Source organism: Varroa jacobsoni, unplaced genomic scaffold, assembly GCF_002532875.2.
Source record: "Varroa jacobsoni isolate VJ856 unplaced genomic scaffold, vjacob_1.0 scaffold_448, whole genome shotgun sequence".
NCBI classification, from domain to species: Eukaryota; Metazoa; Arthropoda; class Arachnida; order Mesostigmata; family Varroidae; genus Varroa; species Varroa jacobsoni.
The window spans coordinates 285,924-299,424 of NW_019213350.1; the positions used below are offsets into that span (position 1 = coordinate 285,924).

General features: G+C 41.5%; 1 protein-coding gene across 1 annotated transcript in view; it reads right to left on the reverse strand.

Moving 5' to 3' along the window:
• Positions 1 to 13,501, reverse strand: part of LOC111260503 (glutamate receptor ionotropic, kainate 2) — a 126,078-nt gene that overhangs the window by 80,268 nt on the left and 32,309 nt on the right. Inside the window, exons 5-7 of the mRNA XM_086968368.1 lie at positions 8,817 to 8,981; positions 4,156 to 4,336; positions 193 to 374 (exon numbers count right to left, since the gene is read on the reverse strand). Of these exons, the coding sequence (XP_086824494.1) occupies positions 193 to 374; positions 4,156 to 4,336; positions 8,817 to 8,981 (528 nt within the window). The remainder of the gene's footprint in view (positions 1 to 192; positions 375 to 4,155; positions 4,337 to 8,816; positions 8,982 to 13,501) is intronic.

Genomic DNA, 13,501 nt, shown 5'->3' on the forward strand with positions numbered 1-13,501 from the left:
AATAATAGAAAGCTACAAGAAATTGTCATTGGAGGCCACATATCGAGTCTTACATGTAGCCAGGTATGCGTGATTGTCAAACTTACATCTCAACAATAACGATGCCTAAGAGGAAAACTATTCGAAAGGCATGGATCAGGTTAAAAGATATAAAACTATTATGGTAAGTAGCAAAGATCACGATTGGCGCACCTCGATAGTGGTAACTCGTAGTGTGATATTCGTGCTTCCGAAGTCGTGGAAGGCTCCGTGGTTGACAATATTCAGTCTACGCTGAGACGTCCACTCTCCAACCTTGACCAGACGGTCTTGGCGAAGCTTGAGTAGATCGAGCTTTAAGCTTGTTCTATTGCCTTCGTTGAATCTTATATTTCCTGCAAAAAAAGCGTTTTTTTTGAAAAATCGTAACGCACAATTTTTGAATGTTGCATTGTGATATCCAACGAAATAATGCACGCCAATAGGCAAACGCTTGAACAATTCTTTTACGATTTTTGTAATTATCTCCTCGCATGCTATTGAAGATGTACGCTAGTACCCCCTCGACTGCAATCAAAGGGTCACAGTGATATGCTTCCATTTACGACATCGTTTGATTTTCTTCATAGTACAAAGTATGTAACAAAGCACGCGTGCTGCTGCACTATCCGTTATTGGACCCGCTTAGTGTAGCATGCACAGGTATGGTCGTTGCCTATGCCATCACTTTTTTTCAGAAATCTTCCCCCACTTCGTCTTTGTCGTCGAAACGCTTTCCTTTTCCATTTGTGCGTGCCTAGCTGCCCTCGCTATTGTTTATTTGAGCCTTCTCATTTTTGCCAATGGAAACAGCAGAAAGGGTGGACCTTGCAGGCACATACGACAACCAATGGCAACCCACAGCAGCGACCATTAATATGGAAAGGTACTCTGATGGTGACAACGCTACCAGGTGGGCCAGGCAGCGAATAAACAAGCAAGATAAAGCGGAACCAACGGAGGGAGAAGCCCGGAGGTGGCGTGGCACTTTTGAGGCATGAAAATGAGCTAGGTAGAGAGATGGGGGCAAAAATGTAAGACGGCTTGGCGCCCGACTCTTCAGGAAGGGTACTTTTGTAAAGAGGGGGTGAGCGGCGTTAAAAAAGCAACACAGGATAATCGATCCATTGAGTTACTTTTGCCTTTAGTCGACGGAGTTTCTTCTAGAAGTTCCTTTAACGCGTCACTTGAAGGACCATCGTGGCAGGCGCAAACCGCAGTACGTTACACCGAATGCAGTGATGACGAGGAGCCGCGACATTTTGCGCCCCGACGAGGAAAAGCAAGGCTAATTACACTGAATTGATGCCTATGCGAGCAGAAGCGGAAGTACCCTGAGTTGCGTAAGCTGGCAAGTCGGCAGTTTTGAGGTTGACAAAAGTCCAGTGTGCACAAACTCCTGACCATTCACAGAATTTAGGTATAAAAGTGAGGGAAGTGACGTAGAGGAGCATTCAAATGCGAAGCACAAATAGATATCAATACAACTGTGTACGCCAATAAAATAAACACACAGAGTAGCCTGTGGTGGATAGCGCCTTTAATGGCCCTGCCTTAACCCCATTGCAATTTCTATAGTTCTACGTGGGACAAGTTAAACAATCCATTACTTTTAAATGGTTTTTACTCAATATATTTTCTCGTAATCAATTATAGTATATTTGCTTGTATTATGGTACCGTATATAGATCTGGTCTACCTTTAACTGGGAATGATTGATAGTTGCTGCGTACTTTTACTTTTCCTACTAGAATATGCTTTTCAACGTATGGCCAGATAAGCGTGGAATTCGTGGTCCGTTGACGCGCTCGAGACGTCGCAACCTTACGTCCATGTAAGACTAGTTTGGATTCAACGGCCTATGATGAAAATGTTTTGCCTTTTCAATCAACCCCGGCTTCAACCGTTTTATTCTTACTAATTGCTTTGAGTCGTCGCGCAACTTTTACAGGCCTGAGCGCCTGCGCTTACAGTGTACTTTCATCTTCTATTACCGATCGCGAAGTCGACAGTGCACTTCCGCAGTACATATGGTCAATGCATAATAAGCTTTCCAGCTAATACGGCTCCGTAGCCAAAAAGAAGCTCAAAGAACATCCAACCTTTCCCTTGGAAAAGTCTTGAACGAAAACGCCACTGAAAGCAGCAGATCATTGAGCGAATTGCGGCACTCGGCTATTCCGGGACCTAGCCTATCGCGACTGTCCGGTCCATGCGCTTAACCAGACCACTGCATCATAGACGTCTGGTACCTGCTCATACGTGTCCAATGTAGTCTCGCCCAAGGAAATCCATCTCCCCTAGTGATGTAGGAAAGGTTGCGTTCTCCATCATAATCGCGCCGAAGCCCCTAAATGGCCCCCACCACACCAGGCATCGCTTTATAAACCAGCACGAGCTTAACGAAACTAGGGTAATAATCGTCTATCACCAAATCATAGAAAATTTCACTGTCCAAGAGGGCCATGAAGTTCTTTCACAAACAGACCTTATGGCGCGAATACTGAATGAAGCGTATCGAGCTTCATCAGATGTCGGTTCCACCACCTCCATATATGTTGCAACGTCTTCTGGATTCCGGCGTCTCTTGCCAGCCCTTTCGAATGACACAAAATGATGGCTTCTTCTGTTTGAGGAGACGTAATGTAGAACAGCGCTTATTGTCCTCAAACCCTAAACACCAGGCCATTCTTGAGTAAGCGCACTATGGTACAGGCTTACTCTCTTAATCTCAAGCTGATCGTGCCTAGTCGAGGGTTTTCCTCTGAGCTCCCACACCTTGTTTGACTCGTACCTTTCTTTGATCTGAACCGGTGCCACTCCTATTGCAATTTTAATGGTCCTCGTTTCAAGGTCTTGCCGGAAATGGCGCAGTGCAGGGTCCTCCGTTACCTTAGGCATCAACAATCGGTAGACTTACTCATCATTGGAGGCCTAGGTTATGTTCTTCGCGTTGACTAAGGCATAAAGCGAACTCCTAATTAAAAATATGCCATAAAAAACCGGTAACAGAAGGCGAAAGCCGGGGACTTTTCAATTTTTTGGCCGTCGTCAGAACAATCAGGGTCCTGGCTTGCGGGATCCTGTTTGCTCTGGCAACTCTCCTGGGTCGCAAAAATGCAGTTCCAGACTCTTTGTAATAAGCCGGCAGAGCCTCAATAACGGTTGAAGAGCAATCGCAGAAAACCTTAGTGGACAAAACAGGTTACTGTGAGAGAGCCTGCCGGGAATATATCTATAGCCTACTGCACTTTACTTGAGACTTTCTGTGGTGAAAACTAAATAAAAGCAGATAGTTTCGTCATGTGCTTGAAGTGTAATTTTTGACAATCATGCTCATTTAATATAGCCACCATTCAACGAGATTCGGACCGTAAACAATTCACTAGTCATATTTCAAAAGAATTTTTTGTTAATTAGTAAATAACTTTTCAATAATAACCGTGTATCAAGTTAGATCAATAGGTAAAAACTTGTTAAAATTTCACTCAAATATGCTACATATGGAAAATTCTAGCGAAGTCAAATTTTGAGCCGATGGCAGGCTAAGAGTCCCAAAAATGCAAGAACTAAAATGCAACAAAACTAGTCGTGAAAGTTTATTTAGACAAGCCAACTAACCATTGATACTTTCCTCATCAAAAATCGGGGCAAATAAGAAATAGGTTTTTTTTAGCTATTTTAATGTAATTTTGAGCCCTTTAAATCTAGAGAAGAATTTACCTATCTGCCACATTGTTCCTCGGATTCTGCAGAAGCCGCATTAATGATAGCAATAACGTTGACAAAAAGTACCTTCATTATCACTTGACATGTTTCCGGCGTACTTTTGGTGATAGCGTTGTCATATATTTTTAAAATAAATTTTTTAAGATCCAAATCCATCTTATTTGATATAATTGTAAACGCACACGATAAAGTAAACCAAAGCTGCCCGTCTAATTGAAAACATACGTTTCTATTACTGTGTGTTTGTTTGCTATGTATCAGCTTTGGCAAAAGAAAAAGGAGTTATTTTTATTCTGCCGTACAGCCGGTCATCGAAAAGCATCCTGCCCTGTATCTTGGTATGGCTGCAATGTTTTTTTATTCTATTCAAAATGGGGCTCGCCGGTGAACACTAGAAAGGCGCTCTACCTGTGAGTCCATAGTAGTCGACCATGGAGATGAGGTTGAAGAGCGAGGTTCCTTCGGCCCACGAAAGTCCATCGCCACAGGAGACGTTGCTGGGTCGAAGCTGTGCTGCTGTGGCGCGGCTCAAATCGTTCATACCATGTGCGAACGCATAGACCGCGTCATAAGTCAATGCCGCCTCCGTCTGCGGCCAGAACGAATTGATCCGACAACAATAAATAAGAGATAAGAAGATTTAATAGGAACATTATGTCTGAATAAGTTTACGCACCTCGTTAGAGCTTTGCTTTTCATGTTTACATGTAGTAAGCACACTATTCGCACTATAACACACGGTAAGAATGGTAATGAAGTAACAACGGTATGGTATAATAATACGCACTATTAACTATACTGTTAAGGAGGAGTTGAACAATCAACTGAAATAGAAAAATGATCTACCTAAACGGATAAAGGAAGAGCTGCTTCTACAGATCTAATCTGGAACAAGTCTGATGTGGTAACTCGTGGATTAATACAGCCAGAAGTTTGGCAGGAACCGTTAACAGTCATCGGCATCGACGTTCACTTGGTCTATGCTGAACATTAGCAAGGTTATACGGCTAACCAGATATGTCTCGTTGTATGTGCTTCTGTGCTGATAGGTTTGCAGCAGTTAACCTATGTGATCTTTGATCTTTCGTTACTTTTAACGATAAAAATAGGAACTGAAGGACTGCACTGGAGTAACAGTGGAGAACATAGAGAGAGAGAACATAAACAAAGACAATAGTTAAGGAATCTTCCTTAACTATTGTCTTTATTATTATTATTATTGTTTTTATAGTCTAGGTTCAAGCGCGGGATAGTCTCTGCAAGTAAATGCCTTGTGGAATTTTGACCAAGAGCCCACAGTTTCCAATCCTTAATATTACTTCTTCTAAGTTCTTCTAAGTTATCCTGCTGTTGGGTGGTAGTATACAATGGCAAGCGCAATTCGTAGTACCTCAGTGCAGGCTTTACTGTGCAGTTAGCTTTGCTTAAAGAGAAAAGGATCACTCAAGATTGACAGAAGCAGAGGAAATGTTGAGCCGATTGTGGCTGGCTCTCTAGAGAGCCACTCCTCAGTGGTATTTTTCAAGAAATCGTCTCGGAGGATATCCTCAATGTGAGAAAAGTTCCTTCAAACAACATCAACGCTAACTATTGTACCCTAGGGCTGAACGCATCGCAAGTATTAAGTCCGAAAGTTGAGAACGTTACGTCCAGAGAAAGCCTTGGATACGAGCGTCTGTTAGTCTAGTCTTGAAATAAATGATGATTTACCATTAATAGCTGGCGAAACTACAAAGTGAGATGGGGAACATTTTTCCGCAAGAGTTTTCCACAGCAAACTTTGACTCGAGACACAAAAATTGGTCAGTGAACATAATGTTTCAAAAACCATCAGACCTATTTCCGACATAGTTAGGTAATAATAGCGGCAGAAAGCAATTGCGGCAAATATAGTATCGAACATCCATACGACTGGTATAATGGGTCCTTATCGTTAACATTTCTGCTTTCAAGAGCAGAATACCAGGGCATGCCTAAGTATCAAGAGGCAAACGACAGTAACAATTGCTAACTCAACATATAGGATAAATCCCAGCCGCTTCTCCACATAAACAGAGTACATTGCCGCGGACGTTGTTGTCCTACGGTGATTACTTTAGAACGTATCCTTCTTCCCTGTCTGCTGTAGTTCTACACTGTTTGCGACCTCTGCATTGAGCTTAAATGTTTTTAAGAGACAAAATCACGTCGGGAACATTTACCAACCAGGAAAAAGGACACTGAGGGGCAAAAGGCTGGTAGCAGCTTCGTCTCCGCCTCTACATCCCGATCATTGCTATTGCACGGACGGCGTTCAGCGTTTCTAGCCTTGAGCCAGCTGGCTCCTCCACTGTCATATATCAAAGAAAAAGTCTGCCGATGGCTGGAGTAGGATCTTCGCCGGTTTGTTTGCATGTGCAGCAGAATAGCCAATTGTGGGCCACGCTTGCCGCTATTGAGCGCAAGCGTGGCCCACAGTTGCCACAAGCTCAAGGACCTTCCTCTGTCGAAATTGACTGTGCAAAACAGCACTAATAATTAGCTTGCTGACAAGGACGCCTACGTAGCCACGGCTTCTACAACTACGGCCATAGAGTGTTTCCATTGCTGCATATTTGGTAGGTACTTAGTTTCCTTTCTCCTCTTCTGTAGTTAAACGACTGTCATTCCAAGCCAAAGCAAAGGTCAGCCAGTTAAACGCTAAAATACAGGCGAAGTCAATAGCAAGGTCGAAAGTGGTCAGAAAATGAGTCACAAAGCTATCTCCAGTAGAAAATCCTATTGGATTTCGAGACATATCTAAAGAGTCCAACATAGCGGCTCTTCCTACTTCGTATGGTCAAAGGTTTTGATTACGAAATATTGCCAGTCTGTCCATAGTGGTTACTAGCCAAAGTGCTTTTTTTTGAATAGCCATACCAATGGAACCCTATGACCTGTACGTTCATGTCGGCTGTTTTTTTAGATTCTTTTTCACATGAAAATAAAACTAATTTAATTTAATTAATGAACGAAATTTAATTTAAACACAGATAGTGACGCCTTGACGCTATAGGCGCCCGATAATGAATACAGCTGAAGGAACTTGACTTATCCAATATTTTTAATCTGCTCAAGCTTGCGAGCTTTTTTAATTAAGTGCAGATTACCACCATAAACATCAACGATATGTTCCATTGTAGCTTTTTGTTTCAGAGCTATCTTTACATCGTTTTTTGCCTCGGCGTTTGTGGAGACTTGGCGTGCGCATGTCAACCGACTCGTAATTATCTTTATTCTTCTTTTCCCTGGTTTCGCCCGTTCGTGTGCTCCCGTATCTACTGAGTTGACTCAGAAAGATACTGATAAGAGCAATAACAGCTATTGGTTAATGCTGACTACGACCCGTCTTGGTAATCAGAGTCCTCATTCAAAACGAGGCAAGTGGTCGCCATTTGTCACGAACCAGAGAGTCTTCACAAAGACCAGTCTAAATAGACCAGTCGTTCTAAAAGCTTTCAGCGGGTTGCGATCCGCCAAACACCGATCTAATCATATGCTACCCAATTCAATTGTATCCATTATGTATATATAGATAAAAAGTTTTCGACTAAACTGAAAAACCACGGGAAATACAACACTCGAAATGCATGACTTAATTATTTTTAGCCTAATTTCGTACATGTTGAATGAACAAATCGATTGAAGGAAAGGACAGAAGCGGCGGTAGCTATTGGCAGGAAGTTTGATGTGTTTATAAAAGAAGAGCACCACCAATTTTCCAGCTAGGTTTTGAACTAGGTCGTTCCTTATATATATATAAGGATACATATATCTGCACATATATATATATGCACTGTTGGTGAGTTAATATCTGAAATTTTTATTTACGAAGAGAACCTAGCCTGATGGTTACCGAAGATTGACAGAAAAGTTTAGTTTTGACATTAATTACCTAGACACTAGAATAAATAGCCAATCAAAGTGTCCGCTTCAAGCCTTCTGAATGATCCAACGCTCTCTTTAGCGACACATTAAACAGCAGAGAACAACTGCTTGGGAACGAACATTTAGCTAGAGACGTGAACAGTAAATACAGTTTGAGCATAGGATTCTCTATTCTACTTAATATTTTTAAAGCTAGGTAGTGAATCATCTCAAGTTCTAATTAAATTCTCTGAAAATTTCCCTTTTCTAATTGCATTGGGCCATTCTCACAGTAAAGGAGTGAACTCAGACGGCCTCCTTTCACCGACGTTACCTGTATTTCGTACACAAGTAAAGTTGGGATTGTCTATATGTTAGACCCCATATTCTTTTTCATTGAATAGCTCTCTTCAATCATGAAGGAATACACGGGCAGCAATCCGGTTCTTAGGACCTTTAAAGACCGCCACAAAATCTAATCATGGAGGTCCTTCGCGTAGTTTACTTTCTTCAAAGAAAAGGCAACGTTTATAGCGCGGTACTATTTCCCAACCACAAAACCCAGACGCGCCTTAGCCAATTCTAGAAGGATATGTAGCTTAAATTCACTTGAATTTCTGTATTTATCCCACTTTGGTCCGAATGGAAAAGAAGGATTAGTTTTCCGCGTTTTGAGTTGTCAAAAAGCTTTCGTTTCCATCGAACCTTGGCTGCGTCTCCCACGCCAGCCTCTTCTATTCGAATCGTACCTTCAATCAGCCAGCATGAACCCGAGTGGTCGAAACAATGAGACTGTAATTACAGACAACGGGACGACAAATTGGGGTAGTACAAACAAATGACTTTGTTTTTATAAAGAAGACCGCCATCGTCTTCCATTGTTTAGTGTTAATACTTGTTTAGGTCAAGTTGAAAAAAATCTTTGAATTATGTAGACAATGTCTTTGTTTAAAATTACTTGCTGAATTGAATATATATTGTAATTTAAGCTAAATAGCAATAATCGTTCAGCATCTATGGCAAAACATGTGACGTACTGCGCTACTTCAGAAGGTCCTGAAAAGTATAGGTTAAAGATATTTTTCGGCTGACATTACAATCTTAGCAGGTCTAATAAAAATACTTTAGGATTCACTATATGTTGAAGCAAATAAGACATGTAATGCACATATAGTATTACTTACAGTTATGACGTTAGTCTTATTAAGAATATTTTGACCGTACGGAGTGAACTTTTCCATGTCGTTTAGGATAGCTCGTACCGTCTCGTTCTCGGAGTCTACCATACGAAACGCGGTAATATTTACAAAGTTGTATTGAAAGTCTTCTAGGTTGAACGCTTCGATGTCCTGCAATAGAAACAGCAAATAATAAAAACAGAGCAAAGAAATGTCAAGAGCAGGTCGTAATCAGACCGGTAAAAATCATAGATTTCTATGACCCGTTCACCTGATGCAAATTATGCTTCTAACCTTAAATCATTGGAGAAGGTTTGGCGCCGAGGTTCTATGGCCGGTTTGTCCTAAAGCACCCAGCTAGGCAGGAAGATGGAGAGCGGCAAGAAAGATTCATTAAACGAACTAGCATATTTAAAAGTTACAGGCAGTCGCCTCCGTAGATAGCTCGCTGCAGCGGAACTTGCTTGCAGGGAACCCTAGGCAAGATTTAAGGGCAACTATACAGCCTGGTAATGAACGAAGAGTTCGACTTGAATAAAAGTTGTGTAAAAGAGCACATTCTATTCTTTACATCTAATACAGCTTTAGGTGGTTTCATGACATGAGACAGTGACAGCTGCAGTTTCTCTTGGGTCCTAATGGCGAGTAACGGAAATGCATATAGGGCCAAGTACTTCTAGTTGGACGTTTGCTGTTGAAGCTTACATTAGGTGGTATATACTGAGCAGTTTTATTTTTTATTGTTTGAAAGTTTTGGAAGTGGCTACGATATTACCTACTGACAACTTTCTTTCTTTGCCCTACAAGACGTTGTCATGCTCAAACGAACTGTTAGTCGAGAATACCTATAACGTATGCGACGTGACACGAGCTCTATAGCTAGGAGTCGTGAAGGTACTTTGCTAACGTAAAATGGACTTTTCAATTTTAGGATTATTTTCGAGTTTAATGAAGCTTATTTTTGGAACAAGGCAGTTGTTCATGGAAACATATCTTTCAGCTGTAGAGCCTTGACCGTACGTAGGACGTATTTCTGGGGGTTGCTGTCTCATCTTTGTGCCCCTGGCAAGAACTCGATGTCACATATTCACTTCCTCCCCTACCCATCGTTGGAATCCAAACGTAAGACGGTATTTATTAATCTGAATAAAGCAACATCTTTGGATCAAAGGAGAACTTTCTAAGACTATATAACACTCGATCGTCAGCACATGGAAAGTTAGAAGCAGGGAGAAACAGTGAACAAAAACAACCATTTGTTTCTTAATAAACCCTTTCAACGTCTATAAACGAGCAGGATATAGGAAAGTAAATAAATTCAATGGCATAATGTCTGAAGTGTCTTAATTTTAAATTAGTATTTGCGTGCGTATTTAGGGTTAAATTAACTCATTTACGCTTGCAATTTAGTAGTTTCATTTAAAGTCTTCTCAAGAAGCGTATTCAGGCTACTTTCGCAAATCTTCAAAAGAGCTTAATGATATTTTGTCAGTATCTCTAATTATCGTTATAATATCACTGGCATGGATAACTGAAACTTTATATAATATGACCTTACCAAATTTGGTGCCTAGTAAAAATTTTGATTGACTTAGTGTTATTGGCCTGAATAGATTGATCACAGTGACAATTGGAATCAGCATGGCATTGACATAAATACAAAGTTGAAAAATTGTATAATCTCATTCGTAAATTTTTTTCTATGCGTCACAAGATATAGAAGAAGCTTTAGAAGATATTTTTTTTAAGCGAATAGGCCTTGAGTATACTCTGCCGAACGGCCTGTATAAAAAAAAGTATGATACATTTTTCTTCAATGGTAGACGTCGAAGCAAATGGCTCCAGAAACAGAGTAACGGTCAGGTTTAACAAAGACCTGTTCGTGGCGAAATGACCTCTCAAAAGTGTCTTTGGAACATGTTATTTTAGCGAGAGTTTGAAGCGTCCAGAGGGGAACGACGCGCGCTAGTGTTTGTTCTTTTTCCTAGTGGCACCAAAGAGGACATTTACGCAAGTCAATGAACGGTCTACTACGAGATATCAAGTGATTTAATGGGAAAAAAATTACCAAGAAAAAAAATTTTAATTCAAAGTCATGTGAAAAAATCAGCCCCGTTAATGCTATGTTGATGATTTATTTCGAAAGCCCGAAAAAAGTTAATTTTAATTTTAGAATCATACAAAATAGCAGTTAACCAATTATAAGGCGAATACAAGGCCTGAGTAGGGGATATTAGACATAAGTAGACTTTAAGGTCCTATATTCTCAATTTTATCTAGTTCATATTATTGACAGTATGTTATAATAACTAGTGCATCAGTATACAAAGCTATTATGGTATTATATATATACGGTGGCTTCTGGTGGTCTATGCTCCTGATATATAAATCATGAGTACCCGAAGGATTATATTTAAGGTTAGAGCCCATTACCGCCGCATATACAAAATATAGCAAGTCCAAACAGCCACTTTTTTCTTTAGGCAGTTGCACGGTCATTAACATTATTCAGAAGAATCTGTTTTTTGTTGTCACAATTATTTTATGCCAACAGTTCAGGTAGTGGTGTCAAGTATAATCTTCTAAAGAACCAGCTCAATTTATCATTTCTGTTTTTGAAGCGAAACAGTCACAGTATTCGATAGAAAATGAAGACTATATCCACTTACGTGTCACCTAACCATTCTTCCTTTTTTATTTCCGATCCTTCCGCGTTCAAAATTTCGGCATCACCCCCTAACATCGTTCACACGGTGGTGAATGTGCTCCTGATTAATTTTCCGGAAGTCAAATTGCAGCTTCCGGCCACCTCTGGAAACGCGATGCGCTCGTTGCTGCTTGAGTGACCGTAATTTTTCTTCTTCTGCTTTTCGTTACTGCTGTTGCTACCATTCCAGGAGCAGCAGTAACGCTGATGCCCATCCATCGAATGCCACCGAACTCGTCGTATCTAGCAGCAGCAGCAGACAAGATACGGCGCGGAAACTGTGAAATGTCCCTTGGCGGGACGTTACCAGTGACAGTGAGGACGACAACGCTCACATCATTTCACAAGTAAAGAAAAGCGGCCATGATCACATTTCTTCGCCGTCGTCAGCCTTTCATAGACTCCCTACACATAGGTAAGGTAGCCAGAAATGCGTCGGTTGCCGATACGTGGTCACTTCGTAATTTTCGTTGGTGGAGAACGTTTGCGTTAACATTTACGTAGGGCGATGACGGACCGGTCCATACAGTCGTACGGAGTCAGTCAGTAACCAACAAAAAGTAGCAGCAATACTACTTAGAACAAGGGTAGGAGATCTAGATGCCGCTTTCGTCGCCGCTATCGTCGTCGGCGTGCTTACAGACCTCAGTTTTGTAGTTAGGAGTGAGTCTTGATATTTGTTTTCCCTTGCTGAAGTGCAGCTATTGCTGGCGTTCACAACTCTCTGTCGACCCATTCTTTCCGGAGGAAAAAACTGACCTTGCCTTCGGCGATCGCTAACCGTACCCAAAAGCTGCTGTACCGTTAGCAGCTATAGTTGCCACAACGATAGTAGCAACAGCACGGCCATTATCGCTCATCGGTCCCATGATGATGACGTATCACTTGTTTGATGCATTTCTTCGTTTAGCAGCTTTTCTTCTGTTCCATACCTAGCCTGGGCCTCACCGATGGCGACACCAGGAACCTTCTTAGCCAGCATGGGCTACAAGATCTTGTCAAGTCCTGCTTTCATCATAGTCGTCCGTGCAGACCGCATGCTCGTGCTTTTATAGCGTATGGTGAGCCGTACGGACAGCGGTTTCGCCATGGCAGCGTCCTCCCACCACGAGGCGTTAGCCTGCTGAGTAGTTCAGCAATAATCACTAAGCATTTGCCGCTGTCAGCCAGACCAGTCAACTCACGCTTTCCTGGTCATGACCAGTGTGGACTGCATCATAATTGCAGCCTCCGTCTGCTACTTCGCTGGTGTAACGGTCGCTGCTGCACTAGCCACCGGAAGAGAATATTGAATAGTAAGTGTTTTAATATAAAAGACGCCGATACCTAACCATCTTGTTCTCGCTTTTGTTGCCAGTCGCACCACGTAAGGATGATAGGGGCGGCGATGATTTGAACGTACAGGGACGTCAATACAGGCAGAAAAGAACTTCATGCCGTCTCTATTGGCACAGCAGCAGTGACAGACACAACAAGCGAGACGCTTTAGTGTACACTCGGACCTTCCGCGACGGCGAACAGGTAGACAGGAAAATAGGCAAATGTTCTACATCAATTCAGGCGTCGAGCTAATAAGGCACAAAAATAGTTAGAGGTAGATGATCACCCACGCAAACATCAAAATCTATATATCTCTACTTACTACTTTGGATCTACTTTGCGACCGTACGCATTAGCCACACGCAAAAAATTTTGATTACATTGTACCGTGTTCAGTCGCTATGGCATACTTACACAAAAAGCACCTTCTGACAGCAAAGAAGATAGTTACAAATGTACTTTTATATTGCACACAAAGATAAAGTAAAATTAAGAAAAGAAAATCTGTTACTTCGTTCTTTTTTAAAAAAGAAGTAGAAAAAGTATTTTAACTTAGTTTCAAGCTCAACGGTTATGTTCAACCAAATAAGTGAGGCCGTGATCACGCGCAATACTCTTATGCCAATTTTCTCCACAAAGATAACCCTGAATGTGTTTCTATAAG